The sequence below is a fragment of the Plectropomus leopardus genome, chromosome 9, assembly GCF_008729295.1.
Source record: "Plectropomus leopardus isolate mb chromosome 9, YSFRI_Pleo_2.0, whole genome shotgun sequence".
Lineage (NCBI taxonomy): Eukaryota > Metazoa > Chordata > Actinopteri > Perciformes > Serranidae > Plectropomus > Plectropomus leopardus.
Genome location: NC_056471.1, coordinates 21,132,529 through 21,154,927, shown reverse-complemented (window position 1 = coordinate 21,154,927; position 22,399 = coordinate 21,132,529). Strand labels below are relative to the sequence as shown.

General features: G+C 41.8%; 1 protein-coding gene across 6 annotated transcripts in view; it reads left to right on the top strand.

Annotated features, from left to right (window-relative positions):
* dlg3 (discs, large homolog 3 (Drosophila)) overlaps positions 1 to 19,742 on the top strand; it is a 103,526-nt gene extending 83,784 nt beyond the window's left edge. For 4 of the 6 annotated variants that reach the window (XM_042492724.1, XM_042492725.1, XM_042492723.1 and 1 more), the window contains 11 exons: positions 6,390 to 6,504; positions 10,330 to 10,506; positions 10,591 to 10,666; positions 12,027 to 12,126; positions 13,630 to 13,671; positions 13,871 to 13,921; positions 14,028 to 14,129; positions 15,358 to 15,530; positions 16,750 to 16,859; positions 16,941 to 17,032; positions 18,143 to 19,742. In XM_042492724.1, the coding sequence (XP_042348658.1) occupies positions 6,390 to 6,504; positions 10,330 to 10,506; positions 10,591 to 10,666; positions 12,027 to 12,126; positions 13,630 to 13,671; positions 13,871 to 13,921; positions 14,028 to 14,129; positions 15,358 to 15,530; positions 16,750 to 16,859; positions 16,941 to 17,032; positions 18,143 to 18,249 (1,145 nt within the window). In that variant the 3' untranslated portion in view covers positions 18,250 to 19,742. Of the gene's footprint in view, positions 1 to 6,389; positions 6,505 to 10,329; positions 10,507 to 10,590; positions 10,667 to 12,026; positions 12,127 to 12,793; positions 12,840 to 13,629; positions 13,672 to 13,870; positions 13,922 to 14,027; positions 14,130 to 15,357; positions 15,531 to 16,749; positions 16,860 to 16,940; positions 17,033 to 18,142 lie in introns of all 6 variants that reach the window. The other 2 variants (XM_042492727.1, XM_042492728.1) reach the window with 1 other exon arrangement.
* Positions 19,743 to 22,399: the final 2,657 nt, after the last annotated feature.

The following is a 22,399-nucleotide window of genomic DNA, read 5'->3' as shown; positions in this document are numbered from 1 at the left end:
CATTAATGTTTTCACTCTGCATCAGTGATATTGGATTGTTGATCATTGAATCAATATATTGACCCAGATTAGGGATGCACAATATTGGATTTTTTTGTCGGTATCCCAAATGTCAATATATAACAACTCATTTTGCCAATAGCAATATCAATATCAATATCAATATCAATATCAATATCAATATCATATTTTAATATATTTCAATATATTTTTCCCTGGCTAATTTTAGTGATCACCAAGTCTCTTCTGTAGTGGAATTAACATGATGTTATACATACTGTTATCACGATGACCCACCAGTACACAAAATACAATGCTTTTACATATATGTATTTGTGCAAAACAAGAAAAATACTTCAACCTGTGGTTGATTTTTCGTACATATTCACTTTGTCAATTGAAAGAAATGGTTTGTGATATGGACAGAAATCAGCATATTGGCCAAGTCTGATGTCTCATTTTGAAGCCAATATTTGCTGATACCGATAATGTGCTGATATTATCGCGCATTCCTAATCCAAATCGATGTATCATTTAGGGCTGTCCCACATACAATTTTAGGGGCTTTGAAGCTAAAATGATAATTAGCTATGTCATTTTTTATATTTGAAGCTTAGTCACAACAGGAGCACCTGAACCTGACCTGACTTTTGTTTTGACTTGGTGTTGCTGTGTGTGTGTGTGTGTGTGTGTGTGTGTGTGTGTGTGTGTGTGTGTGTGTGTGTGTGTGTGTGTGAGAGAGAGCGCGAGAGAGAGATAAGGAAAAGAAGGTGGAAGGTGGACTGTTGCACACTGTTATTCTGTAACTTATTAATAATAGGGCGCAGCGAGTAAGGCTTCATGTATAGATGCAAAGCAAGAGTTTCACCTTAGTTGCCGGCCGCAGATAACGGTCTGCATTTTGTCTCACTTGTTCCTTTTCCCTCATCAGACAGCCAGTTTTACAGCGTGAAGTGACGGTCAGTGATTGCGCTGAGGACACTGGCTTCATTCGTGTCTGACACTTGCCACCTTCTTTTAGTTCACTGGTATACTGGTGAAAAACCAACACAAAATGAAGCATTTCAGTACTGATTTGGACAGCATTTATATTTGCAATAATTAAAGCTTTGAGGCATCCATGTCAACCTTTGTTTTTCAACCCCAAATTATTATATTCTTATAAAAACGAGTAACACTTGCTATAAGTGCCGTCAGATAATTTAGCCTATTTCAACCTTATAAAAGCATTTACTGCTGTAGGTTACAGCCCGAATTGATGAGACAAGAATGGGTTTAGAATTATTGTTCTTTCAAATACAAAGGCCTAGGTTGTGCAGAATTTTGCTTTTTATATTTCTGTTTTGGCTGTTTGTTAAATAATGACAGGCAGAGTGGAAGCATCAGTTTGGATTCGTGACTTTACCCATTCTTCATGTCATTTTGATTTCATGACTCAAATCAGTTCCAGGTGTTCATTTAATCTGAGTCAAATACCCAATTGATTTGGGTTCTACTACAAACATGGACCCTGCATCAACTTTAAATGTTCCATGGAAGAAAAACATGAATTTTTGCTGACAGGAACAACATGACAGGAAATGAAGGCAGAAACAGATGAAGAATGACATGCAGCAAAGATCTCAGGCAGGATGCAAACTGAGGATGATGCAGTTCATGGTCAGCACCTTAACCCCTACACCACCAGGGCAACCACTTCTAGCGGGCTTTTAGTCATTTATCAGTTTTATCATGCATATGGCCAGCAATTAGTTAGGGAAGTTGCCTAAATTTCCCCATCCTTACGCTGTAACATCTCAGTTATTTGTAAAATAATCTTGGAAACCGATTATCTTGAAAAAGGAAAGTAAATATAACTATTAAATTAATTTATGTTTACTTTATACCTATTTGTTTACTCAAGATTTTGATGTATTTACCTAATTGTGAAGTTGTTGCTACTTAAAAATGACAAGTGCAATAACCTTGTTCTAAGTGTTTTGAGCATTAGTAAACCAAGTTAATCTGATTTAACTTGGTCATTATAAAGAAGATTTTGCCAATGATGAACAGTGTTTCCCCTAGAATTTTTTTTTCAGACCTGGTGGTACACACCGAAAAAACTCTTAAAAGTTGCGACGCCTCGGCTGACTTATTGGCATGGTTGGCTTCAGTCCGATGGCTCAGGGGATCAGCAATTGAATTATTTGCGCTCAAATTTTTGTTCACTCTGTATATTAAAAACTCAAAACAAACAAGAAGAGGATGTCTGAACAAGCCGTGTATTTTTACAAAATAGTAGTACATCATGAGCAAAGCACGCATATACATTCTCCTTTCCCATCTTTTTGCTCCCTAGCTCAGTAGAAAAAAAATAATATATAATATTTTCACATTTTTTTCTTTTTGGATGATGTTACTATGGTCATTTATTTAACCTGTGACCTTTGCCTTTTTCCCACTGCAGTAATTTAAATCTGCAATTCCCCTATTCTGGCATTGAGAGTAAAAACAACTCTGTCAAGATGTGCATATGTCATAGCTTGCCATAGCTGATATAGTAAACCAAAATGATCTGCACAACAGACTTAATGAAATTTTATATATTTGCTGCCGTCGTTTCTGTGACCTCCTGAATGACTTGCTTTGCAGCTTGAAGCAGCTAGACTAAAGTGTCACACAACTGACTCAAAATGACTCAGTTCACTATCAGAGTTTGATCATTGCACTTTGGAAAGTCTAGAAACGTGTCAGGATTATATTATTTTATCCACAATCTCTTTCCTAATATTCTTACCCTGAACCTAACCGATTGTTATCCATTCCTGCTTCAGCTCCTCAACTGTCGTCAGCAAGCACAGCGGAGCTGCGTTTACCTCCACGGCCAATATATAAAATAAACATAAATAACGACTAATAGTTATGTTTACTTACATTTTTCAAGGCAATCAATTTCCTAGATTTGTTAAAGTAAAATCAGCTTGTCAGATTTCACAGCGTACTTGTGAGTGATGTAAGGGCTGAATGCTGCTGCTTCAGGTGTGACTTGGATTTGTATTAGTTTTTATCTGATTGCCTCTCAATCAAGGCGCATGTGAAAGATTCCTTGCCCTCGCTGTTACTCTGTGTGCTTGATATTCGAGGTGGGACAGGCAGTCAATACAGAACTCAGGTTTCGGTGTAATGTGTCGTTCTCCTGTGGCTCATCCTCCAGTATCACAGTACTGTCTGTTAAAGCACTGGGAGTATCCTTCCTTTTCAGGTAACAGGTGTAAACTTCCTTTAGTTTCTTTATACACAACTTACTGGAAACTGAAAGCATTACATTATAAAGGAAGTAAATGCTGTAGATTGGTCAGAAATTGCCATGTGTTTCCTTATTCTGTTATACAGTTATACTGTATGGAGATGAATGTTTTGCAGAATTGCCCGTACTCTGATGACGCCATTAACAACGAGGCGCGGCAGAAATTTATGGGTTAGCTCATGATTCCCGCCCTAACTCCCAACATAGGCTTAACTCTGGTTGTAGATCAGTGCTCCTCCTGAAAGTCCACAGTGTTTGGATGAATCACTTCTGGAATGTGAACAGGCGAAGTGTTTAGCTCTTCCACCTGTGTTTCTCGTAGTGCTACTGTCACTCACCGGCTCAGCTCTCAGCTAGCCCTTCAGGTTATTGTGAAAGGGGACATGACGACTGCTCGCTCTCCTCAGCAACTCTTTGTCTTGTTCCTAAAACCCCTCCTCTCCCAGGCCGCCATTCTCTCACGTCTCCTCTGCCTGAGAGCCAAGTGGAGTCGTCTGAATGGCTGTTTCCACATGTGCTGTCACCGTTGGAGGAGTGTTGGGACGTTGCTCCTGGTTACAGGCAGTCAGGCGGTGTCTGGTTACCTCACCTTGCAGCGTCACCCTGCTGTATTGTTAACCCTTTGAGCAGAGAGCAGGGTGGAGAGCTGGCATGAGGCCCAGGGCAGGATTCGTGTTTGCTTTGAATCCCCTTTAGGTTTCGGCAGGGGGGGGGTGAAAGTTCAGCGACCTGAAGCTTGTTTTTGCACCTGTCCCGAATGTTCCGGGAGCTTGGACTTACTTCGGCTAAATCATCTTTGTAGGCACGAGTATTTGTTTTTCAAGGCTGCTCGTTGTAGGTTTGTTCGAACGGAATTTGGACTTTGACCTCTTGTTGTTCACGTTACAGGAAGTGTTGTCAGCTATGGATGATTAAGCTGCAAGGTAGGAGTCAACCCTGAAGGCATGGCAGTAAGAGACAGATATGCAGAATAAATGTAGATGATATTCTCTGGCACTCTTTTGCAGGATAATTATGATGAAGACATAGATACGTTGTCTCATTGGAGCAATAGCGTCGGTTATTACATGCCGTTAATGATGTGATTCTAGTAGATCATATACAGCTACAGTACTGTTAAAGTCTTAAGCCACCATAGATTTGTAGCATTGGAGAAGTTGTAAAGAGAACATATGAATATTTATTAAAGCATCAAAAAAGTCAAAACAAAATTGCTTCTTCAGACTTAAGTCAATATTTGGTGTGAAACACGGAAACTATAACAAAAGGTAGCTCAAACGATCAATATTGAGTTTTGCACACATCTTTAATGCATCCTGAAGATTAGTATTATAAATCTCATACTGTCTGCCCAAGAGAGCTCAAGACATGCTAAGTGGAAAGGGATGTTACACCAAATATCTGCAACTTTAGTCTCTTAAAGTTTTGTTTACTTGAAATATTTGTGTTTTTAATACTGTGAAATGTTTCCTGTATGTTCTGGTCGTATTTTAGTAAAGATACCACTGAGAAATAAATATTTCTGATCATTACAACCTTGCTAAAATAACAAAGTTTAAGGTAGCCTAAGACTTGAGCACAGTACTGTAAAATGTCCTGAGCACTTAATTCTAACTGAGATAAGATTGTAAAAACTGATGTATGTAAAAATTGGTTGCTCACCGTGCTGTTTTTTTGTGCTCCCAATTCCTCCTTTGTGTGATCACATGAGCGACCTAGCCTACTTGTTTTTCTAGCTGCATCTGCCGCTCTGTTTATCTTGCCGTGTGCTGTGTGGCGCGGTGGCCTAGCTCGTTCTAGCAGCTCGGGCACAGAGCTGGCTGCGCACAGCGGGCTAATGAGAGCATTCTTAATGAGGAGGCCCAGGTGGATTCATTTATCATCCCCCGTGCTCCTGAGCAGCAACTGGATTTACACACCTATGACAAATGGTCATGCATTTGAAATTGTTGGAGGCCTTCCCTTTTTTTAACCACACTAAAGAGCCCATGTTGAACTTAATTAATCTGTGTAATTAATTACCTGACATGAGACATTACTGGGTGTGTAAGGCAGATCTGTGATAAACCATCTGTTCCTGGGGTCATTATTCAGCCTAAGGATTTGCTGAACTTTTCCTCTGTTCACTCAGGCTCACTGCAGCGCCAGCTGAGACACTCACATACCTCCAGATTCCCTGAGAAACAAGAGGGCAGAGTCCAACGCACTGTAGGCCCCCACTGGATAGGGTGGGGTACTATTCACATTTGATCTTGTACTGGTGCCGGTGCTGCAAATTTGATACCAGCACAGAGGGTTGTAACATTATGAGATTTTCACAGTATGATAAAAATCTCAAAGTATCACAGTTATCAGTTATATTAACAATTAAAGGAATGCAAACAGAAAGGGTTTTTTTTGGTTGAACAAACACTTTATTGCTATAATTGAATCTTGAAATCATTTTTTTAAAATTGAAGTATGGGTAAAAAGTTTCCGTTTTAGAAATACCTAAGATAAAGGTGATATTCTCTATATGGTTGTTTATTTTAAAAAAAAATACACACAGTATTATACAGTATCCATTTTCATACCATGGTTTACCTTAAAACCGGTACTTCACTCTTTGTTTAAGCTAATATCAAAACTGTAATTTAAAAAACTGCAGTCAACAAGCAAATCTCTTCTTGTCTTATCACACACGGAGCATCTGTCTGTGTGTCTACTCGTCTCTCTTTCTCTCTGTTAAGGCACCAATTGACAAATATGTGGAAAAAAAGTATGTTATTTAAAAACACACAATCACTGAGCCCCGTTGTCCCTTTCTGCAAAGCTGGGAAGCCGGTTACAGAGTTCCACCGGCGGCTTTGGGACACACAGCGGTACTTCCACATCCTGGGACTCTTAGACTCTGGCCTTTGGCACCGATTGATTTTACGTGTTGTGAATCAGCACTCGCTAGTACTGATGTAATTCGGTTGCTACCATGTACTGAGTTTGGCACCCAACCCTGCTATTAGATAATACAGCCTTAACCTTGGGTGTATAAACTTTAAAGCCCAAAGTGATAGTACATGCTCGAGGACCTATTTTTGACACAGTTTGTTGTGTTTTCTCCCTGCAGAGTACAGTCGCTTTGAGTCCAAGATCCACGACCTGAGGGAGCAGATGATGAACAGCAGCATGAGTTCTGGATCAGGCTCCCTGCGCACCAGTGAGAAACGCTCCCTCTATGTCAGGTAAAGCTGAAGCGCACACACACATACACAGTAATGCTTGCACTCACAACATCACATTCTAAGATCTGTTGTCAAAATAGCCTCTCTTGCATAATAAACCTCCACCTGCCTGTGGGGGAGAGTAAAGCCTGGAAGCACGTGTCGTCAAAGAGCAGCCACGCTGTCAAAACAGCAGCATGACGTACATCTCATAGATCATACGATAAAACACGATGCCTCGCACTGAGCTTCTTGTAGGGTAACATTTAATTTAGGGCATTGGGTTGATGTAGTTCATCACCACCATAAAGTTGATGGACGGACATCCCCTGTTGTTGTTTTGATGTCACGTATGACATTGACTCTGCTTTGTGTAATGTCGATTGACAGCGGGGCTTGTCGAAGTGACCTGCGTTATGACACTTTGGGCCGGTCGCCAAACTGGATGGAGGCTCATTTAGGAATTAAAACAGGTGGCATCCTGCTCACGTAAAAGCAGGCGACTCACAAAGGACTCGCATCGGTTCAAGGTGAAAGGACTGTGTGATGTAACTCCATAGTCCAAGTGCTTCGCCATATTTCTGCTGAAGCACTAATGCGCTTCACTTAACCTAAGCCTAATAGCTACATTACTTGATTGATTTAGCTCAAGTTCAACAGCAATGGACCTTACCCAGATATATCAAAAGTATATGGGTGTTATCTCATTGGACGGCCGCTAAAGAGAGAGGAGTGTTAACCAGTCTGACTCACTCCTCTCTTATAGATAGGCTCCTACGAGGCATGTAGAGCCTAGCCTGCTCCTGTGCAGTGGGTGACTAAGCCCACAGTTATGTAGGAAAAGCTGTCTAGCTAGCCGGCTGATGCAGGAGCCGCCATGCCCTCCCAGCCCAGCCTCAGGAATGTGGAGGCGTTAAACCTCTAAGGTGTTTTCAAAAGGAAAAAAATAACAGTGTCACATGTGCTCACACTCTCTCCCAAAGTCTCCGTAATTGTGTCAAGGTGCTATAAGGCTGGTAATTTGAATATCACTTGTCACCCTGTGCTAAAAGTGCACTTGTTCCCGTGCTAAAAGTGCACTTGTTCCCATGTTAAAAGTGCACTTGTTTCCTCACTAAGCACACAAGCAGATAAGCCTCCATTAGATTGCATCATGATAGTTTCTGCAGCACTGTTTACTTATTGCTGCAGTTTCAGTTGGCAGGAATACTTCAGCCAAAATCTTTAACTGGGTGTAAAAAATGTATTTTCACTACAACAGATCTCTCCACTGGACCTTGGTTTATATGACCTGTGGATGTGACCTGTAGATATAGGCTTGTAGGTCAAGTAAAGGTAAAACCTGTAAAGCAGGTATTTGAGAAATGACTGTGGGTTTACCTGCTCGACGAGACACTGTCGCACTCAGACAGACAATAAACAGTGTTTGTCTGTAGTGGAAACTATGTGGCATCAGCAGATGGAAAGGCCAAGCGGAAACGCATGAATGGCATGCTTTATTATACTGAAATAAGTTGTAGCAGGTTTTCCCACACATTTAATTGTGAACACTCATTCATTCATTTATTTGTGGCGGGCCGCCACAAATAAAAACTTACTGCCATGTATGGATTTTATGTTTTTGGAGATGGAGGGTTCATTATCAGCACCATAGGAATACATACACCGTTCAGTTATTTATTGCATCAAACTCTTGGAGCACAGAGCGTACTTTGTGCACGCACTGAGCAGCACAACGCCAGTCACAGTGAAAGTGAAACTTAACCTTTTATTCTGCTCGGTCTAAAAGTTTGCTTTGATCAGCAGCTGCTCCTCTCATCAGCTCTCCACCCCGCGGGGTTATCCACCCCGCGACTCCAACTGCTCAAACTGGCTGTTGAGGGAAAACAGAATTCATCAAGAGTTCTGCGTGTGCTCCTTTCAACATCCTGATATGGAGAGGCGATACAGAACGATAAAATAGGGACACACATAAGATTTAAACAAAAAAAAGACCTGCATCAGGTCAGCTACAGCAGCACGTGGGAAACACTGGATGTGGCATTGCTTTGCACCTTATGTTTGTGGGTGGTTTGAGGGTGGACAATGGGGGATGCCATTTCCCTTGTTAGTGAAATTAGAAAAATGCATCCCCCTGTTAACTCGCCATTTCTCTCCATCCCCCAGGCCCAGACACACACAACATCCTATCTGGACACATAAGCAATAAATGTATCATTAAGTTTTGACTGAGCATTTCCATAGCCCCTTTTACACTGCCTTTTCAGGGCAGGAATGTTGTGCCGTTATTCCACAGTTCTTGCCTTTAAGCTGGCATCAGAGGTACTAACAGCACTGAAGCGACCCCTGCGTAAAAAGGGACAGACAGCAGGACGGGAGAGAGTGAGGTTTAAAAGACGCGTTATGTGTGAAACTCACTGCTGGGAGATTTAAAAAGCAGTTAGCAGCAGTTGGCAGCAAACTCAGAAGATTAACAGCAACTGAAAATGTCCTCAAAATGGGGAGACAATGAGCTCCTTACACTCCAAGGAGAGGATCAGCTCAGACGTAACAGGGATGGTAAATGATTGTTATTGCCGTGTCATGGTATTGTTATTGTTTAGAAAATACTGCTGATGCATGTCACACGTCACACTAGCGGCCTATGCTGTTGTGTTATGCCGACATGCTATTTAAAGGCACGTTGTGACGCCGTTGTTTGGTTCTATATAACAATTCAAAGCCAGCGTGATGGAGGGTCTTGGTTGCAGACTATTCACAGGGTATCTGCTTTTAGCAACCAGGAGACTCACAGACCAATAACATGCATGAAATCATCTCAGGCGATGCTACTCCAATCAGATCTGTGCATTTTGATGAGCATTAAAACTTCCCATGAGATACACACATGGGAGGGACAAGACGAGAGACGACGGTCTGAGAAATAAACAACTTAAAGACAAGTACTTTCTCAGGATGTCTTCCACAAAGAGAAAAGTAGGCAGAGAAAACTGAGCTTTTAATCAGGAATGGACACGCTTTTTAGAGCCCAACGGATACTGGATTTTTGGGGCCAATATTGGGTAGCATAAAAATTCCAATATTGATATACCAGCGGATATTACATATATTATCACATACTTGCAAAAAAAGATGTGAAATGGAGGCTTGATATTTTACAGTTTAACAATAACTTTTATGGTGAAAAATGACATCAGGGCACTAATACAATGAATTTAATTTGATTATTCTAAATTACTCTAAGCACCTTTTGTCTGCCTTTTGCTTTGTAAAAAACTCAATTTTTAATATTGTGCATATTGGACAACACATAAGCCGATACCGATACATCTGTGATGGGCCAATATTAGCTGACACTTTGACATGTTCATTTTTCCCACACGCAGATCAAAACTAGTACGTTTCATTATATGTTTTAAGACGTTGGCAGTCATTGAAGGCGGCAATGTGAAGTGCCAGAACGAGACAAAGCAAAGCATCTTTTGAGCAAACATACCCACTCAAATCTGAACTGAGGGCTCAGAAAATATAATATTAAATATCAATCAGTCAGTTAATTCGTCACATGAAATCACACAAGGTACACCTCCAGTGAAATGGCACTGAGTCATTATGAGTCATAAGATAGACATGAGACGTTTTAACATATTGTTAATAAGTCAAGCCTCTGCCCACATGCAAAATGTGAAATAATAGGAAAAAGTGGCCAGTAATGTAACGCATGAAATTCATATCTGCCATTTTGTGCCAACTGTGACACAGAGTAATTTGATCTTGGTGCATGTCGAATCTCTCGACACAAATTAAAGATAAAAGGAGTGTAACAGTAGTCTTTTGTTTTTGCAGAGCTTTGTTTGACTACGACCGAACGAGGGACAGCTGCCTGCCCAGCCAAGGCCTGAGCTTCTCTTACGGGGACATCCTCCATGTCATAAATGCTTCTGACGACGAGTGGTGGCAGGCGAGGCTGGTCACACCACATGGAGAGAGCGAGCAGATTGGGGTCATTCCGAGCAAGAAAAGGTACGCTCGCTCCGCTGACGCCTGACAACTGGACTACCACCGTTCAGGTCCAGCCTAAACTTATCCCTTTTTTTTCCCCCTCAGAGTGGAGAAGAAAGAGCGGGCCAGGTTAAAAACAGTCAAGTTCCACGCCAGGACAGGCATGATTGACTCTAACAGGGTAAGTGTAGAGGGCCAGCTGCTGCCTGCCCTGGTGCCAGAGAGGCTGTCTTCAGAGCTGCTGCTGGGCTCCCAGGGAGATGGCCTACTTCCCCCTGAGTGTGGGAAAGAGACCAGCACCTGCTCACTGAAGCGAGCACAAAAAGCGCTCGTATTACTGTATAGATTACACAGAAGCTCCGTGGCGATGACAGAGGTCCCGGTAACCTCCACAGCTCGTGCACTCAGTGATATTAAAGAAGTATTTCACTAATGTAAAGAAGACCCTCACATAAGACTAGGCTGTCTCTGCAGCAGAAAGACGCAAATACTTTTGAAATTGATGCTACATGACCAGAGAAAAGAGAGAAAAAGGATGTTTTTGCTCCAGAGGTAGAAAACCTACAACTACCAGAATGCATTCGGCCCGCTGGCGGGAAACGTGTACTTGATCGCAGCCGGCAATCTCGTATTCCAGTTAAGCTAAAACACATTTCTGAAAACATTTTAAGTGACAAATATGCAGCTCTTGGTTTACATTTGATCAGAGCTGATTAGTTTTACAGTTAAATCTTTTTTTTCGGCCTCTGTTTTCACTGTGCTGGAGGCAGTGTGATGCCCGCTTCCTGTTCACAAACTCGCCATTCTGGCAAAACGGGGCTTTAAAATACGTTTCTGAAAACATTTTAGGTGAGAAATAGGCAGTGCAGTAACATAGTCTGGGTTTATATTCGATCAGCACAGCCTAGTTTACCGTTTGATATGATTTCGATCTGAGTATGAGAGACAGAGAGAAGGGTGGGTGTCGCTCGTTATCAGCTGTGTACCTTTGAGGCCGTGGCTGGCGGCGGGCAAAATGAAAATGCAGGAGCACAGCCTGTAGTCGAAGAAACTGCCTGAGAGCCGGCGAAATGACTAATTTACGTTATTTAGAGGAGTGTCGCCATGGGGGGGAAGAGGGATATCTAGGCACTTGTTAGATAAATAGACGTTTATCCCCACGACAGTTTATCGACACACATTATTATACAAATTTGGTTGAAAATCGGTGAAGAAATGTGCACTTACAGAAATGTCTGTACGGTTGTCAGAGGCCGATCTGTCAGATGTAATTTGCAGAAGTATAAATCAGCTGTAATGTTGTGTGTGTACAATGAAAATGGTACGTGTTTAAGTTAAAGAGAAGCCTGTTTCCGTCACATTGATATGCCGTTCATTTCCACCCATTACCTGCTTCTCATTTTCATTATTTGACGTGTATTGTTTGCATTTCATTTGTTTCTTTTGCATGGGTGTCGAGTACCCTCATTGAAACCCATTCTGTTTTTGTTTTCACCCTCTCGTTGCCCCCCTCCCCCTCTCACCCACACATCGCCAAGCAGCCAGTCAAAGTAAAGCGCAAAAAAAGCTTCAACCTCTCACGCAAGTTCCCGTTTTACAAGAGCAAGGAGAATATTGTGCAGGAGTTGGTGGAGTCTGAACGTGAGTACCAGCTGTGTGATCAAGGGGCGGGTGGTGGTGGTGGTGGTGGTGGTGGTGTTATTTCCGTCCTCTCCCCCTTCATGCTTCAGTTCTGTCTCTCAACTTTCATCTCTCCGCTCACCTCCAGGGATGGTTTGTGTGACGGCACCACTCTCATCCCTTTTCTCACTGTCCCAGAGAGACGCCCCACATGAAGAGCCGGCATCAGGCTGGAGGTGTGGGCTTCTCTCTGGTGTGTCTGTGCATCTGTCTACGGGCTCCAGAGGAGTGTGTGCTGCCAGCTGTGTGTGTGTGTGTGTGTGGCTGCATTAACACACACAGGCCTTCTAACACGGTGATGCTACTCCTTGTATAAGTCCTGATCAATTCTGCAGTCAGTCACTGACCGACAACAAGAAGAATCTCATTAACTGGACTGAAGCTTTAACACTTAACAGGTCAAAATCCCGTTCTAATGGGATTGGGCTTGTGTAATTGAAAGGCCGTGGCTTACTATGAACAAAGTGGGCCTCAGGCTTAATGAGTACAGCACGGCGCCATGTGTCAGCGGGCCCGGCGAGCACGACACAGCACTCCTCTCCCTCTCTGCCCCGACTCTCACTAACCTCTTCTTCTTCCTGTCTGCTCTCTTCTCTTGGTTTCTGCTCTCACCTGTCGGGACACCTAGGACTTCCCAGGGTTAAGCGATGACTTTTATGGATCAAAGAGTTTGAGTAAGTGTGTGGTTGTACTGTGTCAAGCAGCTGTCCCCTGAGCTCAGAGAGAAAAATGCTTTGTCACTGCAGACCCAGCCGGGAATGCTAAACCACACACATTTAGTTCAGAGTGACACACACACACACACACACACACAGACACACACAGACACAGGCATACACACCTCCTCAGATTCACATATAAAATATGCATTCCCAGGGGAGGGTGAGTGAGCGTTACACTTATCCCGAACGTCTCACGGGGTCTTTACAATAAATGTTTAGCACAGTTTTGTCAGATAAGGTCACACAGAGCTGGAGTTTATCTGTCACCACAGCAGAGTGTCACTTTGCCTGGGTGGAAACACTTTTTCCCTCCAGTTCCCCCGAGTCAGCCAGCTCCTGCCTCCCTCCTGTGGACAGCCTGTATGTTTTCTTTGTCTTTTCCCTGATATGAGATCCGCTACCACAGGCGGCGCAGATCTAGCAATAGGAAACACTGGCCAGGGAATTGTGGGTCATTTGGGATACTGTCACAGGAAACACTTAATTTCCTATTGCTTGCACCTAAAAACCACTTCCCTAATATTGTGAGAGCATGGCTGCCGTGCCAAACGAGACTTCTGCTTTTTTTTATCCCCTTTTTTTAAATGGCCTAGATGTTGAGAAAGAGTGCTTTTTTCCCCCAAACGGCTGTTTGAGGCAGGTGAAAATAATTTTCACCCATAAGAGATTTTATTTTTATTTTTACTTTTTTTTTTTTTTTTTTTTTAAATGATCTGCAACTTGCTCTCTTGTGCTTTTGCAGAATGCCTGACATCCAACACAAGTGACAGTGAAAGCAGTTCGAGTGAGTCACCTTAATTTCTCATGGTTTCTTTTACACTGCCCACATAGATGAATAATACGGTTGATGTTCTTAAATTTACCTGTGAAATGACATCTGTAAATTAATATTCCTCCCAGTGTTTTAGAAGCCGTGATAACTTTATAATGTTTCTTTAAATGAGATGAAAAATGTCTGATGGTTTCTTTTTGTGTCACTACAGAGGGACAGGAGGACACGATTCTTTCCTATGAGCCCGTCATTCGACAGGAAAGTGAGTGACTTCTTCGCGATTGTTGAAACTTCGAGGATTAGTCAAAGTATTTCTACATGTGTTCTCACCTGTATCTCTGTATCTGTACCTGTATCTCCCACTGCAGTCCACTACACAAGGCCTGTGATCATACTGGGCCCAATGAAGGACAGAGTAAATGATGACCTCATCTCTGAGTTTCCCCACAAGTTTGGCTCCTGTGTACCCCGTGAGTTTACAGCAACACACATCCAGACGGTACAACTCAGGGATGCAATGATTTACCAGCCACACACGGTCCGATATTCGCCTTGTTGGCTAAACATCAGCCAGTCAACAAAGAAGATGGCATGCACCTTTGCGCGTACTGAAAGCTGTCTGGGAAAAAAGGACGCAGTAGAATCACTATAGTTTTTTTCAGTCAGCGTTGAAATCCGTAGGAGAGGAGGTAGTTCATGTTAGCTGTAAGCGGCTGGTTGCTTTTGTTGCACTGAGTTACCTTATTATGTGTTTAATCTGTTCAGTTCAGATGAACATTGGCTGAACTTAAATTCTAACATCCTCATGATGTAAAGTTGTCAAATGTAGTTTTTGGTGGGAAACTTGAATAATACGTTTTTTGAAGGAGAAATTATGGAGATGTTTACACAGCAATATAAAATGGATATTTGAGAAGAAATTTGAATTTTCTGTATTAAAAGATTTACAAAGACTCATAAATCAGAATTTGCCTCAGAGGGCTCTACAGACACATCACTCTGTCCTTTGACCCTAAAACTTCCCACAAAAAATCCCTTTAAAGGGATCGAAAAATGGTAGAAACCTCAGGAAGAGAAAGATGTCGTGTGCACAGAACAGATCAACAAAATTCAATTACAATAATTCATATTACAAAATGATACACAGGAGGGAGAGAGATGCACAGCAACTACAATAACAGCTATAACAAAAGTTATTAAAAAAAGTGCATATTAATAAATGTAGTTTATGATAACCTTTATGTGACATGCGTATGTTATATGTATGTGACAATAATAATCATAAGTGTGTAATGCATAACGGAAGTCTGACTAATAATAATCGCAGCAGTAGTCAGCATCAGGCAGGACCATCAGTGCAACCGCTACCCACGATCCAGGCGCAGCCACGATTCGAGAAATCTGCGAGACAATATGCTACATATGCAGTTAAAAGACTTCTGAATTAGTTATTCAAAACACGCTTTTCATGTGAAAGATGACGATGATGAGATAAACAGTTCACATGATTTTTGATAGTGTAGATTTCTTTGTTTCCCTGGCACAAAAGGGGAACAAATACCAACAAAAACGAAATAAGATTAAAAAATACATATGTGTGCATCAGTATCGGCCCGGAGTTTTACGATCGACGCATCCCTAGTCCAATTATACATAACAGTGGTAAAAAAGCTAAACTTGTCCCATTCCCCTCTGCAGATACGACTCGTCCGAGGCGAGAGAACGAGATGGACGGCCAGGACTACCACTTTGTGGGCTCGCGGGAGCAAATGGAGAAAGACATTCAGGATAATAAATTCATTGAGGCCGGCCAGTTCAATGAGAACCTCTACGGGACGAGCATCTTGTCTGTCAGAACTGTGGCTGAGAGGGTAAGCTGCTGTTTCTCCGTTCAGTCAGGTCACCAGTTTGGTTTTTTTGGGATGTGTTAGGTTTCTAGGGTGGGAGTCTGCGGGCTCCTCACGATTTGATTCCGGAGGATATGACGCGATTATTAAACGACTTGTGGTGCATAAATATCTGATTTAAATACATGGTTTATTTTTTTGCGTGACTCCTCGCTTTTGTGAAAATATACAGAGATTGTGATGATTCATGATTTAAATAAGCAGATGATTTTACCTCCGTTATCCGGTAGAAATGTGCCAGCTGGAGAGTTATTTTGCCAACATATTTCATATCACAGAACCAACCAGGCCAGAAACAGAACTGCCTGCGTCAGCATCCTTGTTGTTTTCATCTGCGGTTGCTCATTTTTTTCCTCCACCAGAAGTCAAGAAGCAGCGTTGCTGAGAACACAACCTGCATTTTTACGTCCATTCGGACAATCTTTCAGTCACGCACTTTAAGAATCACTTTTTCCTTCACCCCTGCAGGCGAGGGAAAGCAGACGTTTGTATTCAATGTGCCACCACAATCTTGCAAATATTAGTTTGCGTTCGTCATTTTTTGCAGCGTCACAAGACTAAACTGACATCACCAGACCAAATAATGAACGAGCGTTAGTTTGGAAGCTCTCAGTTGAGTTTCCATTAAATGCCTCCAGACGCTGGATTGACTTCAAACTCATCAGAGCGATGAAACATTTGATGTGAACGTAAACAGAGGCGAGCTGCTGCGGTGAAGCATCGGTATGTTTCTGAACGAGTGTTTGCCAACAGAATTTGAAAATAGCACTTCAACAGAAAGTTGCGCATCAGCTGCAGCCATTGTGGTTGTTTTCAAAAATGCCTCTCAGCCTCCTCGTCTTTACTGTGCATCCTCTGCTGTGGCGTCCCCATCGTACACAATTTATGCGCCAAAAATGACATCGTGTACTTTGCGTAAAGGCTTCACGAGTTGTCAGTCATCGTCTCAAACTTTTCCTACATTAGACAAACAGTTGTGATTGGCCCGACTCGCGGCAGGTTGAGCGGAAATCTGCGAACATGAAGGGGACCAGACTTTCGTCAGAGCAAACACAACAAAGAAAGCTCGCAGATTTACCTGGTTGCCAGACTAAGACCCACAATCAGTCCGTCATGAACATGCGGTCCACCAGTGTGCCAAAAATGTCAAATGTTGTGTATCTGTATCTCTACATGCCAACAGGGGAAACACTGCATCCTGGATGTGTCTGGGAATGCCATAAAACGACTGCAGCAAGCACAACTTTATCCGATCGCCATCTTTATTAAACCAAAATCCATTGAAGCCCTAATGTAAGTTTGAGCCTTTTTACCCGCTGTAGTTACGATATGAGTGAATGTAAGTGTGTGATAATAACTGTTACTGCTTTTCAGGGAAATGAACAAGAGGCAGACGTACGAGCAGGCCAATAAAGTCTTTGACAAGGCAGTTAAGCTGGAGCAAGACTTTGGAGAGTATTTCACAGGTTGGTCTCACTGCTGCTTTGCTTTGCTCCGAGTCTGTTGACTTTCTAAAATGTATATTTTAGGGGTGGGCGATACGGCTCTAAAATAATATCCCCATACTTGACAGTATTTCTGCAATAATGATATTCTTGATGATGTGACAAAATACTGAAAAATATTTTATTATTAATGTGAAAAAGATACAGTTGCAACAAAATGAGCGTTATAGTTTTAGATGTCGGTATAAAATGCCCTCAGCCGTTTAGCTTTCGGCCGTGCTCGTTGTTCCCGTGTGCAGCAGTATGATGTCATTAGTCAGCAAGTCGGAATATTTGCCGTTAACATGATGTGATTTTTTCTTATCAAATTAAAAATTATACCGGCATTATTATTTTGATAGTGAGAGGGCAGAATGATGAAGTTTGTTTCTGGAAATAGCCCATCTTGGGATATGAAGAAATGTATCATCTGAGGATAAAAAAAAAAAACATCTATCGTTTCATGTTATGCGATATCTTATTTTGTTTACGTCCTCTGATAACTCTTTGTGTCCGTCCGCGTGGCCCAAAACAAACACGGAGGAGCTGGAAAGCAATACTTTCCTATTTAACTTAATACTTTCTTTAACATTATAACAGTATTTTATGAAGCTGTATTATAACAGGAGTTTATGTAACTTAATTTTATGGAAGAAGCTACTTTATTTGTAACTGCAGTGCATTCTAGGATTTTGTACTTTAGTAGTTTACAGTACTTTAAAGGAGATTTCAAAATGTTCATGTGAGCTTTCGCCACAGAAACTGTCATAACAGGTGTATTGCTCAGGACCCAAGGAAGTACGATGTAAGATTTTTTGGATGACAGCAACACCGGAGGTCAAGCAATCATGTCCAAACAGGCGTGTTTTGGACAGGCACCGCACTAATACATTAAATGTGTGACGCAAAAACACAGAAAAATGCCAAATTCTTGCATTTGACAAGCAGATATTTGGCATTTTTGCTTCATTTTACCACTTAAATGTTCAAACTGATTATGGAAACGTTTGTAGATTAATTATCTGAAAGTCGACCTGTTGTTTCAACTCCAGTTCTGACGCAACCAGCGTTTATCTGCCTCTGTGTCTCCAGCTATTGTACAGGGTGACTCACTAGAGGAGATCTACAACAAAATCAAGCTAATCATCGAGGAGCAGTCCGGTCCGTACATCTGGATCCCCTCCTCAGAGAAGCTCTGAGCGCCCTGCCGTCCCCTCTGCATCGGCGCAGAGCTCCCCTCCTGCCTCCCAGAGACCCCACCCAAGCCCAAATAGCCCCCCCCTCCCCTCCTCACCTCCTTTTTGCAGATATGTTTCATATCAAGTTTTAGTGTCATCATTATGTTACTCTCTAAATGAAAAAGAAGTCTTATCACCATTACTGTGACTGTGCACACCCCTGCATGAGTTTCTCAACAAATCCATTCAAGACTGGAAATGCCATTCCAAAGGAACCTGTCAATGAAAACAAAAGGGAAAAGGAAAAAATCCTTTTGTGAACTGGGACTGACTGAAGATCAGAATGTTTTACAGAAATACGGAGACAGACAGACAGACAGACAGAGAGAGAGAGAAAGAGGAGTCGGGATTCAAAAAGAAGTCGCAGGGAAACAGAGACAAATCATACCAAGTTGGAACACTTTGTAAATGTTCATCAAATCACGTTTAAAAAGACACGCAAGATGAGAAGCGAAGACCAATTAAGGATTTTCTTTTTCTTTTTCTAAAGACTGGATAAAATGGAGCCCTGCTGATGGTACTGTTCAAGGAGTCATCTCTCTTGTTTATAATGACTGAGGAAATTAGTGGAGCCTACAAACTGGTGATCTATTTATCACAAACCAGCTTGCTGTTTGGTCGTCTGCCAGTTGTCTGTGCTGCAGCTGATAAAGACATCTCGGGAGGCAGATCAAGAGGAAGACGTGCGTTGTGAATCTCTACATTTATATTATGAAATCACAAGATAAATGATAAAATCCCACTGAGATTTTACTACATATTAAAAACTACACATTTTACACTTCACTAGAATTGTCAATTTGGAGGGCTGTTAGATTTCATTTTTGTTTTTCTTTTTTGTTTTCTTTCTTTGTGGGATTTTTTGCTTGTGGTTTTTAGCTGCTCTGTGTAAAGGACGGGGGTAGAGAAGTGTAACTGGGCTCTCTGCAAAACACCAAACTGCCTTACATCAAATACAAATTCTGTTTTGTGACTACCTGTTGTATGTGAGGGAGGCTGCACACAATTTAACAAAGGAAAAGAGAGGAAAAACTTCTTTTTCGGACTTTTTTTCTGTCCTCCGACTGCCAGGAGGCCTGACTCGAGTGCAATAGATAAAACTAAAGTCTCACCTCTGTGGGCGCCTTTTCTCCCCCGCTGTACTTCAACCTTCCTTCCTGCATAATTTAAAGAATTTGGCCATTGGATTACAATTTGGACAGCCAAAGCCTCCTAACTCATGTTGAGCAGCAGACCACCCGATTACACTCTCTGCCTTCCAAGAGGATTCTCTTCTGATTGAATGGTCACATGGTACTGTCCTATCTGCCGCCACGACGGCGACCTTAAAACGGGTAGAACAAGACAATAATTGTATTGGATGTCCTAACAATTAAAGAGTCAATATAACCTGTTTTGGATTGTCCCCCCTGTCCCCCTACCAAAAATAACACTAAAGTTGGGTTTGATTAAAACCTACATGCTTTGTGTATCTATAAATTCTTAATCTGTTGTTGGCAGGTGCTGAAACACTGTGTTGAGCTCTCAGTGTGTCTGGGGTGAGCTGGACCAGCTCAGGAATCTTTAACGTACAGATACCATTTCCCCTGCGACTGAAAGGCCACGTTTGGGCGATGGCACCGAGAGTTCATAGCCGTCAAATGTGAACGAACAAGTACGAATAGTACTCGTTAAAGGCGTTTTCAACCTAACAGTGTAATCAGGCCGTGTTGTGTGTCTTCTGTGTTTTTCTTGGAGCTCGTTCGAGGCCGTCGGTATCACCGGGATAGAAACGACCTGCTCCGTTACTCCCATGCAGATCTCGGCACTGTATGCATGCATGTGAGAAGAAGGAATACTGTCCGCGGCGCCTGATCCTGTGAAACCTCAACTTTTTGAGCGCAAAGGATTTTTTTTTTTTTTCGACAAGAGAGCCAGACCCAACAGGAAGCGGTTACCGAGACCTCTGGGTCCCCCCCCCCCCATTTACACCAGGGATCAAACTGGGACAAACATGTTTTATTGACCACAAATGTCAGGTAAGTAAAGTTTGAGCTACTCTTGAGATATCCCCACCTCCACCACCTTCTTTGCTCTCTCCCACCCACAGAGCACCTGTACCTGCAGGCATTTTCTGAACAGGTGTGCCCACCTGCCAGGCACCACTGCTAAACCAGCTGTCATTACCTGTGTCAAAACCAGAGTTCAGGGAATAACCGAAGGGAACAGAGCCATTTATAAACTGCTTGCAGACTGTTTCAAAGGGTGTGGTAGCTGTACAATGTAAATAAGCCCCCAGCAGATCCCCCTCACCTGTGCTTCATGCATGTGTGAATCAAACTGGGACAAACATGTTTTATAGACCACAAATGTCAGGTAAGTAAAGTTTGAGCTACTCTTGAGATATAATTTCCATACAAATGTGCTGTATTGTTGGTTATTTCTCTTCAAATGCCTATTGGAAAACTTTAACTAGTCAGTCGGGGAATTCGATTCCCTCAAGTAGGGCCTGTCTACATGTGATTTCTTGTGGAACGTGTCTGGGTGTATAGATTTAAAAAAAATATATATATTGTAAAATAACTAAAGAGACGCAGGCAGAAACCTACACAATATCACAGAAAACCAGGAGCGTTGATCAATACATCATTAGAAGTTTAGAGTTGGTCCTCTCTGGTGTTTAGTTGAAATACAGCTGACTGTTAACAATGTGTGTGGTATTCATACCTCAGTCAGCCATGTCAAAGCCCAAAGAACTTGATTTCATTTTACTCTTTCCATTGAGGTTGTGGTAATATATCGAGATGGATCCTGAATGCCTCTGTGTGTGTATAATTGATGAGGGTCTTTGTTCTGATGAGAGAAATGATGACATATATGCTTTTATTTTTTGGGGTGGGGGGGTCAGGGTTCTTGTTTGTACTTTTGGGTGATGATGTTTATGTTATAGCACATCTGTGCAGTAAGTGCTTGCAAACATGAACCCTTTGATTGTACAGTAGTTTCCTTCCTGTCACTGCAGGTGGTACAGCCTATCGGGACACTTGGCCTCATGGTCTTCCCTGTCCTAGTCATGAGGGAACACAGTCCTGCAACTTTTGTTTTGGGTTTTATTTTGGGACTTGACAAGAGTTTATTTGTTTGGAAATAAAATATGTGACTCAGTTATGATTTCGATTGGCTTGTTTTTGCACTTTAATCTTTGAAACCTGCATTGACTTCAGTTTTCTTCTGCTGTCTGAGATGCCGTTCACAAACGTTAACCCTTAAAACCGAAGCAAACTGGTTTGATTTGTGTCGGAAAACAAGAAAAAAGACGATGAGCAACTTGGCAAAAAATGTCCTGTAAATTGCTAAAAAATTGTTTTGCTTATTTTCATGCAATTTTATTGTTTCTTTTTTTCTTTAACTAATTTCCTGCTAACTTTTGGGCCACGTCTTGTTAAGTTGCTTATTGCTCTCTAACCTTTTTTTTTTTTTAAGAAGTCAAATCAATTTGTTCAGGTTTTAAAGTGTTCAACAACTCAGTGGCTTTGAAGAATATCTAATTAATACAATTTGACTTATTTTTGTTTTTTATTGATTGTTGGCATGTAACCTTTATTGACAGGAGACATGAGGGAGGTGACAAGCATCGAAACAACCCAGACAGCAATCGAACCAGGAACCAATGCGGTATGTCATGAACACTCTTCTCTCAGGACGCACAATAATACAGACGGAAAGCATCACTTTAATAAACTGGGAAATGTTTGATGAACATTTTACCACAACAGCAATAATGTTTAGTTACAGTAATAACATTTAGAAACAGTAATAACATTAAGTAACTGTAATAACATTTAGTTGTAACAAACTGCTGAAAACAGAGTTATCTGAACCCCTAGAACAGTCATTGTCATTGTTTATCAAGTCCTAAGTCTCTAGTCTTTGCACTCAAGTCTCAGGTCTAAACAGGCGAATCCTTAATCAAGTCCCAAGTCAAGGTAGGCAATTTCTAAACTGTTATTTTAGAGTCCTAAACAAGTCGTGATGTGCTCTTTGCCAAATGTACTTTAATTTAAATAGCGGTTACATATCAAATTTACAAACCTGGTGACTGCTTTTTAACGTCTGCATTTATTTTAGTCTG